Source organism: Myzus persicae, unplaced genomic scaffold, assembly GCF_001856785.1.
Source record: "Myzus persicae strain clone G006 unplaced genomic scaffold, MPER_G0061.0, whole genome shotgun sequence".
Lineage (NCBI taxonomy): Eukaryota > Metazoa > Arthropoda > Insecta > Hemiptera > Aphididae > Myzus > Myzus persicae.
In genome coordinates, this window is record NW_019104377.1 from 94,788 (window position 1) to 118,932 (window position 24,145).

General features: G+C 29.6%; 1 protein-coding gene across 1 annotated transcript; it reads left to right on the plus strand.

Moving 5' to 3' along the window:
• The first annotated feature begins 998 nt into the window (after positions 1-998).
• Positions 999-23,082, plus strand: LOC111041720 (prominin-1-A-like). The gene is made up of 14 exons (XM_022326101.1): positions 999-1,928; positions 7,864-8,057; positions 11,593-11,780; positions 15,904-15,999; positions 16,070-16,272; positions 16,344-16,476; positions 18,745-18,915; positions 19,013-19,112; positions 19,681-19,914; positions 19,999-20,230; positions 20,812-20,985; positions 21,061-21,189; positions 22,540-22,698; positions 22,758-23,082. Exons 1-14 carry the CDS (start codon positions 999-1,001, stop codon positions 22,917-22,919), a joined length of 3,105 nt encoding a protein of 1,034 aa, XP_022181793.1. The 3' UTR covers positions 22,920-23,082.
• Positions 23,083-24,145: the final 1,063 nt, after the last annotated feature.

Genomic DNA, 24,145 nt, shown 5'->3' on the forward strand with positions numbered 1-24,145 from the left:
GTTGGTCAACCATATTAATATCTTAACAGAATTACAGTACATCACAGAAATACAATATCTACATATTTTATAACAATGTATACAGATAACAAATATACAGATATCAGATTGAGAAAATGAGAACTGTTTGAAATTGTAAACAGTTTTTTTTTACTTTTTCGCACGTAACTATATATTTATTTAATTGATATTTTTTTTGAGGAACGTTGAGCAATAATGGCCCCCTGCTCAAGCCGAAACCCCTTAGCGTTTTCAAACATCGCACACGTGTGTGACACGTCGCTGGTTTGTACTGTCGTATATGTGGCGAGAGAAATCCACGGACCAGTAAAAATAACAAGTCTCGTTTCGAACGTAATATACCTCAATGACGGGGGAAAGGAGGAATCGGGTCACATAATATAGGACCGCGGTTATAGACAAAAAATTTGAAAAAAAAATTGTATTCACGAGTTCGGCACACACTAAATTATTATGGAATATGGACTTATAGCGAACGCCGATATATGTAATTACTAATTAGGCATGCACAGTGTATGGGTATACTGAGGTGCACCCGTACCAACGTCTGCGTGTGTCTATATTATATGTGTACAACACGTAAGGCGGTCTCGGGCCGAGAATATAAATGTCGGTGGCGTGCGGTCGCGTGGGGTCGAACCACGCGGGGGCACGACGGTGGTGGCGGTGCGGGTTTTCCGTAGTTATGCGGTCCGCTGATCCCCGCGTACACGGGAAACCTTTTAAAAACTCGGGCGGGCATCGGCCGACGTAATAATCCGCCGCGGTGGCCAGTCGTTTCCGGCTTGGCGCGAGTGCGTGTGCGTCTGTGCGCGGTACCTACCTATATATTATTATTATTATTATTATTATTATTATTATTGTTATGTCGTATACCGTTCGCGCGTGTACGTGGTAATAAAACACGTAGGTAGGCGTTGTGTGCTTTTTTTAGGACTATTTTATAATATCTGAGTTCGGTATAAGACATAACTAAAATGGAACGGCCGCCGTCGCTTTCGACGTACTTCTACTGCGCGACGTCGTGTTTGCTGATGATGACGACGACGGCGACTGCCGCGACCGTTACCGTGAACGTTACACATCTGTGCGATACTCGGCCCGGGGTAGCAACCATCGCCGAAACTTCGACTCGGTCTACTGCAGACTCGTATATGACGTCTTTGTCACCACCTAATGAGAACCTGACGGCTGGGCCGTCGTCACCTCCCACTACCGAAACCCCGGCCTCTCGGTTGTCATCGACTCCTACCGAAAACCTAACGTCTTGGTCGTCGCCGACACCCATTGAAAACCTAACGTCTTGGTCGACGTCACCACCTATTGAAAACCTTTCCGTTCGATCGTCACCGCCGCCTATTGAAATCCTTACGTCTTGGTCGTCGTTGCCACCTTCCGAAAACCCAACGACAATGTCGTCGTTTCTGTCTACCGAAAACTTGACAACAGCGTGGTCTGCACCACCACCTGCCGGTAATAGGACATCGTCGTCACCAGATATCGACAACCGGACGTCATCAATTGCCAGTATAACCGAGTTCCTGTTAGCCATCAGTAAACCGGGTATTATGGGTTTCACGTACGCCAGCCGGACCGCCTCGAGGCAATCCTCTTCGTCGCCGAATGCGTCCACCGGGCCAGTGGCACTCGAGCAGATGGCGGCGTTCCCCAGTGCCAAGTTTCGCGAGAACGTCAAACTGGACCAACAGACGTCGAGGTCCGAGAGCGGCGAAGGCTCAGGGTCTGCGGCCGCGATCGGCCTGTTCGGCGTCGGAATCGTGGTTGGCGACGTCGGGCTCCGGTTCATCGGCGTGGCTGAGGACGCGATCATGTGGCACAGCGTGCCCGCCGAACTCATTCTTGACCTCTTTAGCAACCCATATGAATGGGACGTCGTGGCGAAAAAAGTAACGAGGCTGTAGCGCGTATATACGATTATTATTATGTCATCTATAGAACCTATTATTTAAACTCTTAGGAGAAGTCCCAATGAAATTAAAAAACTACATATTTAATATGTAATAATAAACTTCCTGTAAAATCCACCCCCCCCCCTACCTCCCAAACACACATACAAAAACCAATTGAGCCTATGAACTGATGGAAATGATGGTTTTATTCTTTTTCTCGAAAATGTAATATTTATTGGAATCGATTTATTATTTCGATCTTGTTAACATACGCTATGATATTTTATATTTTTATTCATTTGAGTTCGTGTGGATAACTTTTATTATGTGTCCCTTATTGTACATACAGTAACAAGGGTTTAAAAGGTATTAACTATTAAGACATATTATATTATATCCAGTATGCAATATACACAGTGGTCCAGAAAATCGGGATCGAACTTTCAAGTACACCACATACGCGACTCTCTATGTACAATGCGCAACAGAAAACCACAATAGAATATGTTTTTAATCTGAGTGGCTCTTCACTAAGCTTAGCACTATACATTATAATATAGTTTAAAATTGAACACGCACACACACATAAACCTTATTATATGGAAAATCATCCTTTTAAGTGTCTATACTCATTAATTTCGTAGTCTTAACTTATTTAAAAATATAATTTTTACATGATGAATGTCATTGAAAAAAATAATATATACACCTATTTTTTACAATTTTTTATCGTATTTATATCGTTATTATATACTTAAAGTTTTGCTTTTTTTTGGAAGACAATCGGTAACAAACATTTTTAAATTCATATTCAGATGCAGAATTACTTTTCTAATAATTAAGATGATCGATGATCAGTACCTCATGGCCCATGGGTAGGTATAAAAGTATAACTTTTTTCAAAATATTGTTTTTCAATGACTTAAAAGTATGTAACAAATTATATTTTCAAAAAAGTTAAAACTTTTCGAAATAATGAGTGTAGACACTTAAATTAACACCTTATCTTCATCTACATTCTATACGTCAGGGGTCTTCCACAACTAGGGTATAGCCACCACCCACCGCCCTATTATTTTTTAAAAAATCTCGAGGACCACATTCATGGTAAAAACATGACGTAGGTATTAAATTATTAAAAATACAAGCTTTATGCTTAAAACAAGTTCACAAGCCTCAAATAAAGATTACAAGGTGGGTCCCGGGTCGAAGATGCATACAAATGTGCGAAGCTCAAACGGAACCAACAGTACCACTCTGTATTTACATCTTACATTTTATACAGCACGTACAATATTACACACCGTAATAAACACCTTAGTGCCGAGCGTATATCTAAGCATACATAAAAAATGTGTGACTGAAAAGAAATAGGTGCATTTTTTTTATATATATTATACAATATAAACCCACAGGCGCGGTGACATTGGAAGTGGTGACTATAAAACTTCTATTACCGTGGTAGTGTTTGGAAAAATTTAGTAGAAAATTATGCGAAAAAAATGTTCGGTAACATCTCAATCTATCAAACTTACTTACTTTAATCATTATTATACCTAACTATTAGTATTTTCGTTGTCGATCGAAACTTGTATTTAAATGTTTTCCGATCTTATCGGACTTTCAGCACCATAATACATTATATACACAGCCATAATATATTTTGTTTCACTACCAACTACGAGTATAAAACGGCGGTGTCATTTTTACGATCCCTTATACGACTGTTAATCGAGGAAAACGTGATCAAATGTCATACTTCATAAATGCCTCCCGACTACTTAGTATCATATTTTTCGATAAATAGGTGAAGCTGGTTATATGAATAATTTATGGATGCACGTTCTTTGTACGTAGTAATAATCTAATATACTTGTTTAACCAATCAAATGAATTGTATAAATCTAGACAATAGGTAACATTATGATTTTCCGTCATCAAATATTTATTTTATTAACTGAATTCACACTTTACACATAAAATAAGTTAATGTTCATACCAAAATAAATTCACATTATGAACTTATAATACTTGATTGGTAATTATACATCGTATATGTATATTATAATAGTTTTCTAACAATAATAATTTATTTTGAAATTATAAGTTATATGTTATTCTATTAAGTATGTTATTACTTATAATCACGAATATTCTGTATGGTTTTCATTTTGTTAGATATTTATAATTATTAAAACAATAGTTCCAAAGCAGTATACAATCATTTTATTAATTTATTCGGGAAAACTATATGATACCTATTTAAGTCAAATTTAAACTAAATTATCAGGTAAAATATATTTTCAACACTGTGGATTAAATCAATTAGTTTAATTACTATCCTAAAATTATCTAAGCCAACACTATATTACATCTAATAATTGGATACGTACTTCATCGGTCTTCTGCATTTCCATTATTCTAGATAGATCATTTATTGTTTATGGTTACCCGGTAGCCGATGTACACTTTTGAAATCTTCAACCATTATTTTTAACTTGAATAACACCGATGTGCATTCGGGCAGTATTCAGCCATTTAGTTCTAATAATAATAAGGGCAAAGGTAATAAATCGTTGTGGGTATAAAGTATAAACCATCGTTTGTGATATAATACGAAAAATTTGTTTTTACTAAAGACGTGGATTTGTTTGCTATACTTTATATGATAAATAACCTGACCAATAGTCTGCATTTATTATGCAAAATATTACCGACAACACAAACAGTAATTTATTTTAGCCATAACCAAATCGCAAAGCAGAATCTATGCTTTTAAAAGAATTTTTTTTCTCAAAAAGGGATAATAAACTATTGTAAAAATAATTGTCTACATTACATTGCCGTCCCTTTTTGAATATAATTATAGGGAACAACAATGCAGTATTAAAAATGTTAATGATTCGAAACTCCGACCTGAAAAGAGCTAACAGGAGCTAAAGTTATGACAATTGGTTGTGACGCAATTGTCCGTGAACAGTTGAATACCAAAAACCCTTATAAGAAATACATATTATTTTGATAAAACTAAAATCAATGCATTGAGTGTTTGCATTAATTATTATTAAACAATGGTTTGTTCTTTTTTTCTGCGTTAAACTACCGCAAGCAGTGTTGCATTTTGTTGGCTATCCTAACAATATGTTGTACTTAAAATCCAGCTTTGAAAAAATGTATATTTTATCGACTCTGCCAGCCGCTGACTACTGTAATGTTCGGTCTTGTAAAAAATACTTTTAAAATTATATTTAAATATAAATACGAATACATCCATTCAGAAAGATTGTAAATACATTACAATATCATAACGTCAATTTATTTAGGTTTAAATTTATTGATGTATAGTAATAATATGTTTTGACTACCTATGATGTATCTATATATTATTTCAAATGATTATATTATGATTCATAATATTATTATGATATAGAAATATTATACAAAAAATTTAGAATGTCATTAGTATAATTTATTTTAAAAAATAAAATTCGAAATGATAATTTAGGTACATGTACAATATGTTAGAAAAGTATAACGGATAATATTTTTGTACAACCAACCAACCATCAATAATTTTAAAGTTAATAGTAATTACAAATTAAAAATATATTTATACTATACTTAGCCGCTGGAGTCAATTCTCTCCCTCCCAACCCTAAATACTCCACTTATCGCAGGTAATTACAAACATTTGTAATACTCTTGCTATGCTGTATCAGGTATGCTTGCGTGCTCATAATGAAATTGAAACGTTGTGCTCCTCTCTGCGCATTTGTAAGTTTGCCGCCACAAAAGATTCTTTTGATCGCAATTGTGGGAACGTAAGAGTTCAGAAAGGAGAATAATCAATGTTGTCAATAGTTCAACTCTTCTCTGCTGTCAATATATTTTAACAACTCCTACAGTTAGTGGAACCCGAAAGAATTTAATATTAGAAGCAGTAAAAAAACTTCAGAACTCAAACCTACGTTTCGGCGTCACGATCTGGCGGTCTTTAGAATTTAAAAATAAATGAATTGGTTTTACAAACACATTTCCCAATAGTAATTTTAAATGAAATTACCAACTATAACGCCAAAGTTTGAATTGACAAGTAGCGATACAAACCAAAGCTGTGATTTGAAATAAACCTTAGCAGCTTTATTTTTGGTCACGGAATTATATCTACCAGTTTAAAAACTTTGGGCAATTTAAGTTTTACTTGCAAAAACTAAAATCAAATTTACACACTCAGTCACGAAAACCTAAAAAAAAACCAATTTCAACCTTATTATAGTAGTTAGTATTAAGTACTCTAAAAAATGTAATGAGTTCAGGGCAAGACATTTTAACTGAATGATGCTATTGCTTGAGATGAGAATTTTTATAAAAACGATAATAATTACTATTATTATCTGAGTATCAAAAACTTTTTTTTACCATTATCTAAGTATGAATACCTCTAAGCGAATAAAAACTTTGGTTCACAAAACTATAAAACATATGGTATAACACGGAAAATAATAAAATATTTTAACTTTTGTTGTGTAAGAAATTAACGCCTCCTGAGAACTTTTATTGTTCGTTATTATAATCTTCTTATAGAAATATATTTCGTACTAGAAATAAATCGCTTTTTAAAAGTTTAAGCTATGAATATATTAGTTAAGTGTAATATTTAAAATTTATATTCTAATCACATATGATGAAATAAATTATGAAAAAGGGTTTTAACTTTCAATCAACAAGTCAACGAAATAATGAAGGTATCAACATTTTTGTTTTAAACACGTAGAAGAAATAAAGACATGATTTTAAAAACTAGTACATGTTGATTGTCTGGTCTCAAATATAAACCGTATCATTTAAATAGTTTAAATGAATAATTTTGTGTATATTTGTGTTTTGTTAATGTTAATAAAAAAATATTCAACTTATTATCCAATATTTATAGACGATAATAAAAGTGTACGCTAAAATTATTGTACGAATTCACTGTTATATTGTTAACAATATTTACTACTTGCTGTTATTTTTTATGGGCTAAGTTAGTTCAATAAGTAATCGATGTGCTGGACATATAAATTATGAAATTGGAAATTTGTTAAATCTAAATTATTGAAATATTATAAAAGTAAATATTATTTAGATTAAAATAAAATGTGTCTCATTAAAATATAATGATTAATGATTATTGCCATTAAAAATCTGTGTTAAGTTTTGGAGGGTTAAAAAAAATTAAAAGATCTTTTAGTACTGAAAAAGTATTCCCCGGTGAATTTATTAAAATCAAAACTTTCACAGGTATAATAATTTAAGCTTAAAAATTTAACTAACTTAATTTAGAAGGAATAATTTACTTTTTAAGTTTTAAATATACTTGGTAGTTACTAAAATAATTAAATTAATATATATATGTATACTATGCACATAGTTACCTAGCCGAAAAAACATTTTATAATGATGTGATAAGTTAAGAAATGTATATTATTTTAATGTTTAAAACTAATACACTAAGTTCAAAATCATTTTTTTTTTTAATCACGAACATACTTAAAAGTTTTTTAAGTCTAAATTGGAATACATAAAAAAATACAATAGAAGCTTGACGCCAATCGCACTACAATCGATACGATATACTCCGGCGACTATAAAATTTAATAGTACATCATGTTATATAATTTTGTAATTATTTACCAACTAATACTATTTAATACTTCCACTACTTTTCGTGTACTTTTTTACCGTTGACGTTTTTAGAAACTTATCGATTTCCGTTTCGTGGTTGGTTGAGCTCGTAGGTATATGCCAATCAAATACCTACATCTGTTTTATGGTTTCGTGTTCTATATTAAAATGCATATTATTGCGATTAAACCTGATCAATAACGTTGTTCTTGAGAGAAAGTATTCAAATGTTATAGTATTAACAATATTTTGTGACATTTTCTAGATCCTACCGTACGAATGGCCACTGGCTGTGGTCTGCGCCTTAATGATATTCTGCGGTCTGATACTAGCACGATACGGAGTATATTGGCAGCGGCGGTACAAAGAGGCTAAGTGGTTAGGAGACACTGGCTGGGAGTCGGGTTGCAAAAAGGGTGTGCTGGTCATTGCCATTCAAATGCTTCTACTTATGTTAGGGTAAGTCGTCATTCGTGAACGAAACTAACGTATAATATTTGTTTGTCACAGTTAATATTTGTTTGTGACAATTAATGTTTGTTTGTGTCAATTAATGTTTGCTTGACATTGAATGTAGGCGATTATAACTATTATATAGCAAAGAAAGCTATTATAAAATATTATATGTTTGTGTTTTAGTTTTTTAGTTTTAGTTACAATATAAACGATAGGACTCAAAATTATGAACCCTCTACAGATTTTGAAACCGTACACAGATGGTACTCTAGAGATACCACTCATGAACGTTCACAATAGTTTCCAAGTAATTTGAAAAATAAACCACAAACTGTTTTGGTAATTGGTATTGAGTTTTTCCTTTTCCACTTAAACTATCTAGTATTAAATTGTTTAATAAAATCTATATTAATATAAAATAGAAAATAAGAGACATTAGCAATTATATTTATTATTAACGAAAAATATACTTTATAATGTAATTTCATAAAAAAAAGGAATTGGTCACTATTTTTCACTATGAAATAATAGGTCCGCTTACCACTTACCATCAACAGATATTAATTTAAGTGGTGGAGTCTATAAATTTGGAGCTGTGGGAGTAAAACAACTGTTCAGGGTTTACCAGAATTTGTTAATTAATGGAAACGTTTATAATTTACCTACGTTAACGTTTAACTGCTGTTTAAGTTTATTGAACGGAATTTTGAACATCGCATTATTGTAAATATTTTTCACCAAAAACAGAATACGAGAACTCAAACTTCAGCAAGAAAAAGATTTGAATTCAACCCATTGAAATTTCCATGGTAGGTCGATGTCTATGAGATTTGGCGACCGAAGGACCTGGCTACTTTATGTTTGTCCGTAATAAATCGTTCCTTCTAACACGAGTTGCGCACCCTTTCATTAATTTTGTAAACGGTGTATTAGTGTAGTCAGCATTCGTCGATGACATTCGACTTATGTGTTTTTATCACAAAAAAGCAACAATCTATGTCTCGTTATGTAAATCGTGTATTTTGTTTTTCTAAAAAATGATTATTAGAATCAAATCCATTACTCGTTATACACATTCTAATATACTATATAATATTAAAATCACTTTCGCACATATATACGTCTAAAAGAGTTTCAAAATAATAAAATCAAGCTTTCATAAAATATTAATGAATATAATCTTCAATATTGAAGTGATCTATAGAGTACCGCCCATCCATATAATGTACAATGCGTTGCTAACCCACTATTTCAAATAAACGATTTACCTCCTTGGTGGGTATTACCACTACACTTCTATAATATAATTTATATGTAAAATAATTACTTATTTAAAGCACCCGTGAGTCCCGATGCTGTGTATAATTTACGGTGGGTACGACTGTGTAGTGGCTATAGTGGGTATACTTGATCACAGGGAAAAACGCTAGCCTGTTATTAACTTATTACTAGTATTGTTACAGTATACTTTCTGTTATAGTATAAATGTATAATAATTGTATTACTGTCTCTTTGGGTACTACAAAAATAATGTTGACGTTCTGTAATCACCATTCATCTCAAAAAAAAAAAATGTCATTGAAGAACCCGGATCGCGTGCCGTGTGGTTATGTTTAATAGATAGAAACATTGTACAGACGATATCGCAGAGGAATTCGGAGCAGTATTCGTGTGTAATATACTAATATCCAAGACCTCCATTTTAGAAATTTCTCAGAAAGCTCCTGAAAATAATAGAAAATACCGTTGTTTAGTATTCAAGAAAATATTGACATAGGCATCCGTCTATCTCGTCGCTATCATTCTTCACTTCTAAATCACCAAAAATCCACCTGCAGAGGAATGTAGTATGTTAGCTTCAAACGAACACTGCGCCTGAGAATACTCCCCGTTGTCTCAAAAGAAAATCATGCAGACATTCCCTATGATAAAATTGTATTGACGAAAGTGTCACTAATAAGTAAGTAACTAATTTTTTCAAGTTTTCGTGTTAGAATTTAAAAATAAATACAAAATAATGTGTATTGTATACTGTTATTCTGCCAGTAAAAAAATATTAATATTATGTTTTACATTGGTTTTATGATAATTGTACATGTACACATATACCGTTTTATCTTTAGATATAACATATAAATATATAATAATTAATATTATTTAATTTACTTCAATGGTCAATGAAAACATTAATATATGTACATTGTACAGTGTACATTGTACACACGTCAGACACTACTATATGCAGTAAAATAATTTAATTACATTCCTTCTTCAAATTGACACTCCAACATAAAAATGCAAAGAATAATTTTATTCAAATAATGCGTGCAAAATAAACAATTAAATAATAAATCTAAAAAGTTATTATACATAGTAAAATTCTTCAAATTATTTAACTTATAAAATTAATATTAAACGACTCAATAAATTTAAAATTTAATGTAATATATTTATTTATCTGGATCAAAATGATTTCAATGTTATTGTTTTATTTTAATATTTATAATACTACATTTATTTTGAGTTAGTTAAATAAAATATTTTGTTTTGCTTTAGAAATTTGAGTGCATTGTAGAAACTTTTTTGTATTTTATTACTTGTGTTTTTTTTTATTTTCAATAAACACGTTTTAGTGAAGTAAAAGTGCTTCAAAATTGTATTGTTACCCAAACAAAACATCAATCTGAAACCAAATATATTGATTTAAGATTGCACTTCGGTTAGTAGGTACGTTGGAAAACTTTTATGAAAAATGACTACGTTTTGTTAACATTTAACGTGAGATCCAAATAATTTAAAGTCATTTTTACGTACACAAATTAACTATTTACTAATACTATTTGTAGTTTATACTCATGAATACTTCTATACGGTTATTGGCTACCTTCGCATTGCCAAACACAAAATAAATTCTTTCATTTTTAAACATGTTTAATGCATTAGAACATAATTAGTACAATATATAATATCGTTAGTAAATGTATAAAGTTTCTTACTCGTAGTTAATTTTCTAATTCAACATTTTTTATAAATTATATTTTTTACATCATTATAACAAAATATTATTTTGTTTAAAATAAAGTAGGTACTTACTATCAATATCTGAGCTGTATAGTATATCAAAATATAAATGAATATTACTTATGAATGTTAAGTCTAAGATTTCTTGCTGACTACGGAGGGGAAACGTCCTATAAAATATTCTGTACTAGCGAATAGCGAGTGTTGGAAATGTCGTGTATTACTGGAAACAGGAATTCCACCTTTTAAATACTTGGCGTTATAAGACTGTACATTAAACGGGAAACCGGATTTATGGTGTAAATATTTCGTGCCCGAAAAAAAAGATACGACTGTTATAAAGTTCACGAAATGAGTTCAACTGCTCTGAGGGCTTTTTATGAATACACCCGGCATTTGTATTCTATAATTGGGCGGTGCAGCTTAATTTTATTTATGTCTCTTATAGTGTTCAAAAATGTCAATACTAATACCGTAATTATTTGTTATAAATTCAAATTACGTGGATTATATACAGAGCCGGTGCTTGTGGACTGTTGGTAACGAACGAGACCATGGGATCTGCTGTATCAAGTGTTGGAGACCTGTTGGAATTTGGTGTCGGTGACTTGGTGGACATGTTCTCCATCACTCAAAAACAAATCAGAACCATAACCGTCGGGTCAATGGATTCGACGACCGATGCTATTTTCTCGAAATTAGACGGTATACTAATATTATATTATAATGATTCATACGATTTCGGTTCAATAAGAGTATACAATATTAAACTACCTAATTTTTAAGTATAAAATAAATTAATGTATCGAAAAATAATCATCAATTAATCAAAATATATTGTTCTTGATGTTTGGTGAAAATGTTAATTACATAAACTTAAATGAAAATGAAAGCAGTGACATAAATAAGATTAAAATAAAATTATTCATATTAAAAATTAATTACATATAATATATTATATTCATTATGCAGAAAAATAATTACACATTTCGCCCATAATAGAAATAATAGTGTTATTGAACAAATAACAGCCAAGTATAGAAAATAAAAAGGAAACCTTAAAATATGCTACATAAATATTATTTGAAATATTCGGATAAATAACGAGAGACCGTTTATACATTTTATGATGTAGTTGGCATCTAATCAGTTATAAAAGTAATATTAATTATAGTTAATAAACTTCATCGTTTTTACTGAAATGATTAATTTAGTTTGAAACTACTTAAAAACAAAATTTAAAACAATATTATGATTCTTCTACAGTAATAATTATAAATTATGTAGAGGTCCCTGCAACCCATTGATATTTTAGTCATTTTGATACAAATTTAAATACCTAACTTCAAGACTCCAATTTCAATTTTGAATTCGTTGAAAAGTTTACTTTACAATAGACTTAACAATTTTTTATGTTATCCAAGTTTCTATCAAAAATATTTAATTTTAATGAGTAACAATAATAAGTAATTAATTTTAGAAATTATAAACGTCCTTCGATCGTGCAAGGCATGGTAAACTTATCTTATAAGTTATAATAATTGCTACTTATTGCGTATATTTTATATTAATAATTTGGTATATAGTTCCGTCTCGAAAACTACGTAATATCCCAATGCATACAGCGGATATAAAGTTATAGCGTTCATTTTATGAAATATACAGTCCATTATTATAATAAATCATTGGACATAGAAATATTGTTGGTTAGATTATAGTATTACACAATAATATAATTATTTACATTCACAGTTCACACAAAAGTATATCACGCCCGCTAGAACAAACGATTGAGAAAAGTAAAATATTGAATAAAAATAAATTTTTTTTAAATATTGTATTGAATACAGTTATAATTTCCGTTTCCATATGCTAAATAGTAAATAATGCTAGTATATTAAAAATTAAAATATAATAATATGTACAGTATTAAATTTATAATTTGACAATTTGAACTTAAACATGTATATTAATCGGAACGATCATGTTTGTTCCTCTCGACGTTCGTTTCACTTCAGAAATGTTTATTCAAATTCATGTATAGATTTAAAAATGGCTTATTTTATTGATGGACAGCAATGGTAATTTTTAAGTAGAGAGATAATCTGAATGAATGAACTTTGACGTCACTTCTAATTATTTCTATAGACAGTTTTATAAGATATATATGACTGTAGGGCATAAAATTAAATTACCCGTCCCAATTGTGTATCCTTCCCCCTCTAATCTATCATCTTAAACAGATTCAATATTAAAAGTAAGTTTTTTCGCTCGATTTCGACATTTTACGACTTTTCAGTTTTATAACCCTTTGATAATAAAACGTGCTATGTTTAACAAGTAGCTTCCATTTTTTTCCATTTTCTCTTTATGATCAATTACAAAACTGCAACTCTTAAATTCCTGGTTACTTAATTTGTTGATTTTATAAGCTATTTATTGAAACTTCCTCGCATTATATTAATAGAAAACTATTATTTTTAATTAAAAAAAAAAATGTTTATGGTTACCATTACAAACTTATTTTATCAAATAAATAAAACAGTATTCAAGTGAAAATTTTCAAAATATAGTTATAGATATATAAATTCGTATAATAATTACAATTTTGTGCTATGATTGATAGAAATTAGAATACGATTTGATAAAAAAAAATTTTTTCATAAGTATTGAAATGCATTTATACTTTGTCGATGACTTAAACATTACATTTATACAGGACGATTCACCAAGCATGAATGAAACCCCCTTTTTTCTTCAATAATGCAGTTATTCAATATCTGTTTTTTCTCGAATTTTTAAATATACTTAAAGACCAATATACTTAAACTCTTGCAATTTTTTGTACGCCTGAAAGAGTATTCTGTGGATATACAAGCTTCTATTTTTCAAATGAGAATACTCTTTTTGAATTGTAAATTAACTAGCGGCTACTTTTCTGAAAACAATAGGATGTCAAAATCAAATTTTGAACGAGTAGTTTTTAGTTGCTTAACTTTGTGTACTAAGTTTCAGGTTCATGATGATGGGCATTAAAGATGGGCTATAACGGCTATAGTGGTTTTAAAAAAAAGTTAGCAATTAATATTGGTACATTTTAAAATTCCAAAACTCAAAGAACAAATAAATAAATTATTTTCAAGGAAAACATGGGAGTGAGCTGCTTGCTGAATCATCCTGTATATGTATACGTATCTTTCGATTAAGTAGGTCACGTGGAAACTTTCGACGCCTTTTTTCTGAAAACTCATGTAGGTTCAAGTCATTAACAAAAGTATCAATACGGTAATATTTGCAAATATTTCTCATTAAATCTCAAGGGGTGTATTAAAAAAGCATTGAACCATAAAAAAATTGATTTGAGTATATTTTTTTAATTACACCTTAAATGAAAAAATACATCAACAGACCATAAGATATAAAAAACGAAGTAGGTACATAACATTAGTGATAATAAAATAAAATATTTTAGTTTGACGATGAATAGTTGTACATATTTTCCTCAAGTAAGTATTCTATGCCATCTCCCGTTAAAATGTTGTGGAAAATATGTGTCAAATATTAATAACATTCGTTTTCACTTTTAATATAATTTATAATCATACATTAGAAATTTTAATTGAATTATATACGATTTCTCTTACTCATTATAAATTAATTCGTCGAAATGTAAGTACTTAAACTTAATTTTCAATTTGTAGGTAAAATACACATATTTTTTTCAAATTAATTACCTATTTATTTTCTTAATATTTTTGTTACATAAATCAAATAAAGAAAAATTATTTTATAAATTTAAATTATTTTAAGTTTAAAAAAGATGAGAAAGTTAAAATGTCTTCCTAATTACGCAGATTGTCTATGTTTATTTGAAAATTGATAAATATGGCTAAAATAGTAACAAAATAAACATTGTGTATACAGTATTGCATGAAAGTATAATGGAACAATAATATTGTAAGTGCATAAAGTGTATAAATAAAACTTTTTATATTAACCTAATCCAACATGACTATTATGGGTACTTCCAAATAATAATTATTATCACTTTTAAATTGCATTAAAGTTATAAAATGTTGAATTTTTTTCTTATCGAATATTGTTAAGACTAGTGTTATCTGAGTGTAGAATATTGTTTTAAGACTTTACTATTCATACTGTAAATTACCTAATAATTTAAATTATGTTGAAATTATAAATATAGCTTAAAATAAAAACTGTGACAGTCTCTGAGTTTGGTCAGTCTGAGCAATTCTTTTTATAATGTTTAAAAAAAATTTCATACAGTTTGAGTAAGTAAATAAAAAAATAAAATGTCGTATGTTATAAAAATATGTAAAAAAACTCTTCGTTTATAAAATAAAACAATACGTAGTCCATAAACAAAATACAAAGCGTAAAAGATTAACGATTGGCGTATACTTAATGAGGCGAGCACTCAAAAACATGAAATACGTCTACTGTTTATATTTATATGTTAATTTAATTTGTTTATAATCTGCGTCCTCCTGCAGTTATTTAGTGGTCTACAAATCGTTCTTTTGATTTAATTGTGTAGATTCTCTACAACAAGGATTCGTACTTAACCAACCAACATAAGTAGACCATGAAGAACTAAGAATGTAATTATTTACGAGCTTTATATTCTTTGAAAAAAATCTTGATAAGGCAAAATAGGCTTCTAAATAATATTTTAATAAATAATAATACAGTTACATACATCGATACATAATTTCATGTTTTACATACTAAATATAATATCTACAATTTAAAAAAAAAATCAATAACAGTTAATTTTTTTTTTTAAATTGATTTATTTCATTTTTAGACATTGCAGAACAATTGGGAGGACCAATCGAAAATGATATATATGGCCCTAGTCATAGATTTGGTTCCAGGAACAATGTTTCTAGAGTAGTTCAAGGTGATGATTGACTGTTATCATACAATATTACAATCTGTAGGAATAACGTTTGGCTATTTTTGCATTTTAGACTTTCAGAAGATTTTTCCAAAAGCAAAGGATGTAATTTCTCAAGCCGAATTAGTCAGAGAAGACATTATTAGGTACAACAAGCAAATTATCGACTTGAACGTTGAACTTCAAATGGTACCCGAACGATGTCCTCTTGAAGTTTCCGCCATGTGTGATATGATCTCTGGTAACAAGTTGCAACCAGAGAATTATACGTACTTGGTACGTAAATAAAGCGTCGTGGAAGTCATTAGAGTGATACTATTCTTACTTATAATTATTTATTGTCATAGGATGATTTGATAAATGTAGTCAGAGGCGTTTTGGATGTAGAAAACGATGGTCTATCAAGTCTACCATTGACGTCGGCTGAAAGTGCCAACATTCCAAAGGCTCTATATGAACAAACGGAAAAAGAAAGATGGCGTAAGTAAAATTACCATATGTACTGATATATCGTCTTTATAACAACTATAACCACTTAAATAACCATCTCATTGGACATTGGTGCAACACTGGATATTCATTGATTTTAACATACATTAGGTATATCTATATAGCTCTTAAATAACATTTAAAAAAAATATATTTTTCCCTGACCTTTACTATCTCTTTTTACCGATTTTAACGAAAATAATACCTTTACACTACGATTGTTTTATAATATATAAATAATAATAATAGTAAAAATATATCTAAAATATAATATATTAATAAATATAAATATATATATAATAATTGTATATTAGTTATAATAAAATGTTAAGAAATAGAAAGCTTAAAAATAGATATAATGATTAATAGGATATAGTCCAGTGGTTCCTAAACTTTTTTTAGTTCACGCTACCCTAAAAATTAAAATAATAAATTGATCCTCCCATAAATAAATAACTATTACGGAAATCTCCAAATCAAGTACATTATTGTGTAACGTGACATAATACTGAAATAGTGAAATATTTGTTTAGAATAGTTAAGACGTTTCAACAAAATTATTGTTGATTAAAAAATATCAATATTTACCACTCCGCTCACGCCTCCCCAGGCCAAAAGCTCGAGCCTCCCCAAGGAGTCGTGCCACACCGTTTGGGAATCAATGGGATATACAATGTTTTTATTACCTAGCTGTAAATGTTTACGACTTAGGTTTTAATCATTGGTAAATAATACTAAATATGCTGGTCAACTATTTTGTTGTTCTTGTGAGTAAATGCGATAAATGATAGTGAGTGATGCTTTTGATAAATTAATGAATATTATATTTAATTTAAATATTTAAACTGTACTAAATGCTAAATATCATTCTGTTGTATATAGCTATAGCTATACAAAAAAAAACCCTTTTACCCCCTTAGAAGTCTAATTTTGAAAAATCTTTTCAAAAAAAATAATAATAATAATATTTACAAATGATTCTAATGATTCTATACACATAATATTATTATTAAAAAATGATTCTATAGTTTTTTTTTTTTTTATTTTAACATATATTTACAATCTATTTTACAATAATCAGTAAGTATGATGACAAAGTTTATATGACATTATGAAATATTCGAATAGGAAGACCCTCAGTAGTGTCACCTGACCAGAGATTACATTAAGTTATTGTTTGGTTAGGTCATATTATGACTCGTAACATTTTAATTTTATGCTTTGAGCAAGTCTCGGGGCCACAGCCTTTTTAGTCTTTTAGGGACATGTGTTGCAGAGGATAATTTTTGGATTAAAGGATTATAATGAGTGTGTAGTTTAGAAAGAATTTGGTATAGTGGGATTTGGCCAATTCGTTAAGAGTGGGTAGTTTTAAATCTTTGTGGAGATTTTTATTTGTTACGTACCAGGGGGAGGAGGTGATTAGGCGTAAGCATATTGATTGAAATATTCTATAGTTATAATTATAGTTTGTTTAGTTAACTCGTTTATCGCAAATCGATAAATAAAGTATTATTTCTTTTCGATGACGCAATTTGTTTAATTGAGCTATTCGGTGTTTACCATACAACTCTTGACTTAATAAAAATTTTAAGTTAGTTTGTAGCTTAACATTTTGGTGAGAATTCCTACGTCATAAATATGGCTGTTGCAATGTTACGTACAATCGTCAGTAGACAAATTAACTGTCGTAGTTTCTTATCGAAACAAATATCCATTATATCAATATTATATCTTTTCTAGTTGATCCTAGACTCTATATGAGACTTGCATGTGATAATGTGAGCAGTATATTATCAGGTAGGCTATCAATCTGCACTCTGCAGTGGATTGTGGACCCCGCTAGGTGCACACTCTATATGAATAATATGTTTAATTTTAATTTTATTAACTATTTTGAATGTATACATGCCGATGAGCGGCCGTAACTCAGCCGACAACCACATTTTAACGATTAATTATATCTTTATAATCTAAAGCTTGCTGTAGCTTTTTCAATTCGAAAAAATTCCGGAACTCAAGAAATAAATCATAAGAAAAATTTATTAAAAAAAATTTTAAAAACATAGTTTTTCCAAAAAATATTTTATAAAAACCTACTCCTGGCAATCACGAACAATTAAAAAAAAATTGAGCCGAATCGGCCCAGCCGTTCTCAATTGGTGAATTGTTATACATTTTTGGCTCCATTTTTATATATGTTTATAGATATAGATTATCTTAAATACCTATTGAAATGTATTGATTATAATTTTTAAGGTATAAAACAAGCTTTGATGGATCGCAGACGTCAATTAGAATTCTCAATATATCCTTATGAAAGTCACACGCGTAAACTCGTTTCAAAATTAATGGACATGAAAGAGACAGCTAACAATTACTTTATGCGATTGAAACAAATAGAGGTGTATAGGTGGTCCGCTAGTGTTGGTAAGTTATTATATTTATGCAAAATATACCTATTTTATAATACGATATAATATGTGATAAATACATGATTGACACGAATTTTATGAGTGCCGTATAGGAATAGCAATCGCTGCACTTTTAGTTTGGATTTTATTAGCATGCAGTATTGTGGTAAATTATTGTTCTCACACAACTTGGGCAAAATGCTACTTCTTTGGGTAAGATAACTTAAAATTAGAATTAAAACCTAACACAAACAACCGTTTACTTTTAAGCAAAATGCATTATGCATGTTATTTATAAGTAAAATATATTTTTTTGAACACGATATAATAATTTTTTATTGTGTCTGTTAACACGTATAAATTGGATGACATTGATTATGTTCTGTTTGAATATTGTATGTTAAATATATATTCAATACACAATACAAAATGAGAAAACTCAAGAAAGACTAAAATAAAACACAATGCAAATTACACATCGATTTTACCACATTAACTTCAAGACTTCCTTGAAAACGTATACTACTTTTATCAAAGTTTTATACTATTGATTACTACCAATAACTTATGCAAAGTCTTACAGAAATGTATACGTATAATGATTAATGATAAACTGTACTCATGGTAAAATGTTAACCACGTTTCAATGATTACAATTTAAAATTACTTTTAGTATGTATATAATCCGTATAAGAATGGTGTATTAAAAAAAGATACATCAACATAAAAAAATTTATATTTTTAAATAACACTATGATTAGCTATTTCAAAAAATATTTAGCTGTGTGAGCACAATGAGATTGACCAGTTTGGCACTTTGGACAGCGGCATTGGTGGGTTTGATATTAAGCAGCAACGGTGAGGTAAATATTTGCAGACCATTATATGACGAACCTATGTACGAAACTGTAACAAAAATAATGGATTGCCCGACCATAACAAATGAACGTGGATTTTTTTCTTGGTTCATTTTTGGAAATGAAACAACCACAGCTCCATTCAACGAAGTCATCGAGTAATTTAATTTACTTGAATTAATTATATAAATAACTGTTTGGCATATTTGTGCATATCTCGAGGCCCTTCTCCGTTATTTTAGATCGTGCAGAGAAAATCGTACAGCGCACTCAACATTTAATTTAAATAAAGTGTTTAACGTAGAAGCTAGTTCAGATTACAACAAATGGCCAGGTCTTATTGATGCTCTAGATAGTCTCAAAACAAAAAGGGTCCGCGTGGAATTGGACTTAAACAGACCACCGTCCACAACTGATGCATTGAGGCCGATTGCCGAATCAACAAACTTGGACTTTGAAAAGTTTCGAAGTCTCGTAAGATTTATTTACACACAACTATAATAATCCATCCTTTGAGCTTGAATATAAGTTGAAACGCTAAGACATACAGATAAAAAATATCCTAAAAATAAAATGTAAATGGGCTTGAGAGGACGCGTCGCTCCCGCATTTGTTCACTAGAAAATTTTCGTTCACTAGTTTCAATAGTGTGCTGTTAGGTTTGATATTAGATTGAATTGACCTAAAAGTTTGATAATAGGTAAATTCATTATAATATCAAAACTAAGAGAACACTACTGAAAATAGTGAACAAAAATTTGCCATGATATCTTAAGCCTACTCGTATGTGTGCTAGATGAATACAACACGTATGTGGGTGCGACGTCCTCTTAAATATAAGAAAAGTTCATTGAAGTCTATATAAATACTCTTAATTAATACTAATTAACATCATAGCGTCAATATCCATTTTCAAGTTATTTCTTTTCATTTTACTTTAGGCATTAGTAGCCGTTAGGTGTTAAGCTATTTCACCACTTAGTACATTTTACATTGCGTCATCAGTCATATCAATTCACTCACGATAGTCTTAATAATTTAATTACATTTTACAGATTTTGGAGTCTTCGTTGGCTCTTGGCCGGGTGACATTGTTACGCGATCAACTCCGTGCACTTTCAACACAAACTGCCACTTTCTCTAATATGTTTAAAATGACATTAAAGCGTGTAGTGACAAATATTACAGATTTGGTCGAAAATGTGATGAGCCCAATGAGTCAGAAGAAAGTAAGAAGTATTTTTATTGTTTTTATCAACTAGTTTTGTCGATAATCCTCAAATCCGTGAATAATTTTGTTACAGAATATGTTACTATATCATTTAACATTAATGGAAGTCGAAATGCAACCGCTATCAGAATCATTAAACCGGACTTGGGCAAATGCATATACTAGAATCGAAAATTCCGATTTCGATCAAATACTGAGAAAGGTATATATTATAATAATAACTATAATAAACAGTGGAGTATACATCTATTTTCAATGGAGGGTAGAGGGTGTAGACCCACGAATTTGCTGAATCAAAAAAAAATGTTTTCGCTTTCTACGAAAACTATTACTAATATAATATTAAATACATTATATAATGTAAATTAGAATTATTTTTTATTTATATTAGTGCTTAGTTTATGTATAACTTTATTCAGCTACCCATGATAATATTTAAGCAATATATCATACTTTTACAGTACCCACAATGCATTTACCCAAATAAAAGTTTATTTAGCAAAATTCTAACTTTAGACGCCCATAAAAAATATATTGTGGATTTACAAGTATCTTGAGTCTTGACCAATCGAAAAAATTTTTTATCTTCAATAATTAAAAAAAACGAATGAAATTTATTGTATTATGCTTATAAATATTATAAATAATTATCAATATATATAGATAATTATCAAAATATTTTTTTTTAATTGTTAGGTATATAATAGTCAATGCAAGTTAAACATTCGGTGAAAATTTCATGTATCTATGATTATTTTTTTATAAACAAAAAGATTCAAAGTTTTGTAAAAGAGTTATTGTATATTATATGACATGTTTACATTCTTCTTTGGATGTGTGCTCGAGTGTGTAATGTAACATTTTTACTCCCCCTCCCTCCCCAGACATTATTTTAATTTTTAAGTTTTAACTCATTACACAAAGGATTAATTGTTCATTTAAAAATTACACATCTTGTTTTTAAAGTAATTATAATACAGTCTACGAGTTACAGGTTGTGTAATCTAACCATAATATATTAATATATAATAATATTATATAGTATAATATCGACAGAATATTATCCTAATTTATTCGTAGTAGTACAGTCCGTGCAGTCGTGCAGTCATGCAAGTAGCAGATACAAGTATCAATAAATACTATGGCTATTTTTAGTTTTTACAATCGAACTACCTATTATAAAATTAAATTTAAAATTATGAAATTATTTGAGAAATGTCTAAAATGTTTAACTGTTACGAAATTATAATAGAACATACTTTATTCTACATAAATATTATAAAACGCAGTATTTAATACTTATTTTATAAGATTTTCCTTTTAAATAAGTGTAGACATCAAATTAAATAAATAGAAAAATAAATAAATAAATTAGTAAAGACACTTCATTATACTTGTAGTGATTGAGACAAGTATTGAATTGTGATAGACAATAAACGATTCATCTATTAAAATGTGTATATTATAATATTATTCACTATAAATGTGAATTTTACATAGTTTAGAAACTAAAATATACACTGTTTTATTATTTTAAAATGCACTGTCTTAGAATATGGCTCAATACACAAACAATTTAAAACTGCTGTTGGACAAATATAAGATTCACGTAACTGAAGCAGTAAAAACAGAAGCGGCATCGTGCAGACCCGTATGGAATGTGTATCGAATTGGAAGAGATTTAGTTTGCAGGCAAGCTTTGGATGCCTTGGTGAGTCTTTAACTACTTAAAAAACGAAAAGTTATTTATTATTACATTTCGATTTTCAGAATGGATTTTGGCTTATATGTTTTTTCATCGCAATGTCGGTTACTGTAGCAATACCAGTCGTGAAAAATTTGAAAATATTTCATAAGTCTCCACTAACCTCCATGTCACTTTATACCATACCTCCACCACCGGCAATGGAACTAATGTGCACTAGTAGTTAACTTTAAAAACGCCAAACACTTATCAAGTAAAATTATTAAATTAGATTACAAAAAGTTGAATGAATAATGTATTAGCTCAAAGTCAAACTAAACTAGGTAGGTATATAAAATATATTTTAAACGAATATCTACATATTATGATTCCAACGATTTTTAAACCTATAGGCTATAATAATTAATAATTAATACATTGTAATATTATGTTTTGATTAGATTTTTTAATATTTTTAATGTTATCGAAATATAAAAAATATTAAGTATAAAATCTAATATATTAAATATAGATATAGGTATACAAGATTATTGTAATCTAAACTTTTAAATGCCATCTGTTTTTATAAATTATATTAAATTAAATTGTATCTACTGGTGTATTATGATATAAAGGAGTTTGGTTGTTAAAGTTTATATTACAGCATGGTACTCTCTGTGACGTGCAATTATTTTATCAAACTTTGTAAGTATAATTATTTGAGAGATATAATTTAATAAACTACCCACTATATTGTTTGTTATTCCTGCCATCACACCATTTAATATTTATCGCACCGTCGTGCCGCAAAGCAATCTGTCGGCAGTCTTAAATCTAAAAATTCAAAATTTATGATTGATATTTCTCTGTGTCTCGATATCTTGCACCTAGCTAAGTATAATACAGTAACGCGTGAAATATTTAAAGAAAAAACTAAAGAAAATCTCAGTTTGAATTTTTAATTGTATTTTATGACGCATTATCAAGTTATTGATAGTCGACAAGTCGACTTATTTTCGTTATAGATATTGTATGTATAGTGTAGGCGCGAACTTTATCTTGCGGTGTTTTAAAGTATCATTAAAAGTTTATCATAATGAGTTATCATTCCCTCAATATTTAATGATGGTGTTCAATTTTCCCATCTGTCAATTATCTAGAAAATAAGAGGGTCAACTAATGATCTTAAGAAAATTGTCTTATCTTTAGTTTTAATTATTGACTGTGCTACAATTAGCTTACTTTAAACAATAAACTAAGTTTTGTTATGATACGTAAACAATTTCAGAGTTCGTCGGACGATCGCCCATTGACACGGTACATTTTTTTGGACGTGGTGGCAAAACATACAAGTAAGTACCTACCTAAAATATTTTATCAGTAAAATAATTATTTAACCAATATATATTGGTAGAATAGTAAACATATAACACGTATGTTAACTCTTAACTTTTCCTTTTTAAGGCTACTTATT

Bases quoted from the DNA above. Each gene is read 5' to 3' on its own strand.
- LOC111041720 (XM_022326101.1), top strand. From the start codon at position 999: ATGGAACGGCCGCCGTCGCTTTCGACGTACTTCTACTGCGCGACGTCG. The intron at 11,781-15,903 runs GTATACTAATAT...TTTCATTTTTAG, and splicing joins TATTTTCTCGAAATTAGACG to ACATTGCAGAACAATTGGGA. The intron at 16,273-16,343 runs GTACGTAAATAA...TTATTGTCATAG, and splicing joins CAGAGAATTATACGTACTTG to GATGATTTGATAAATGTAGT.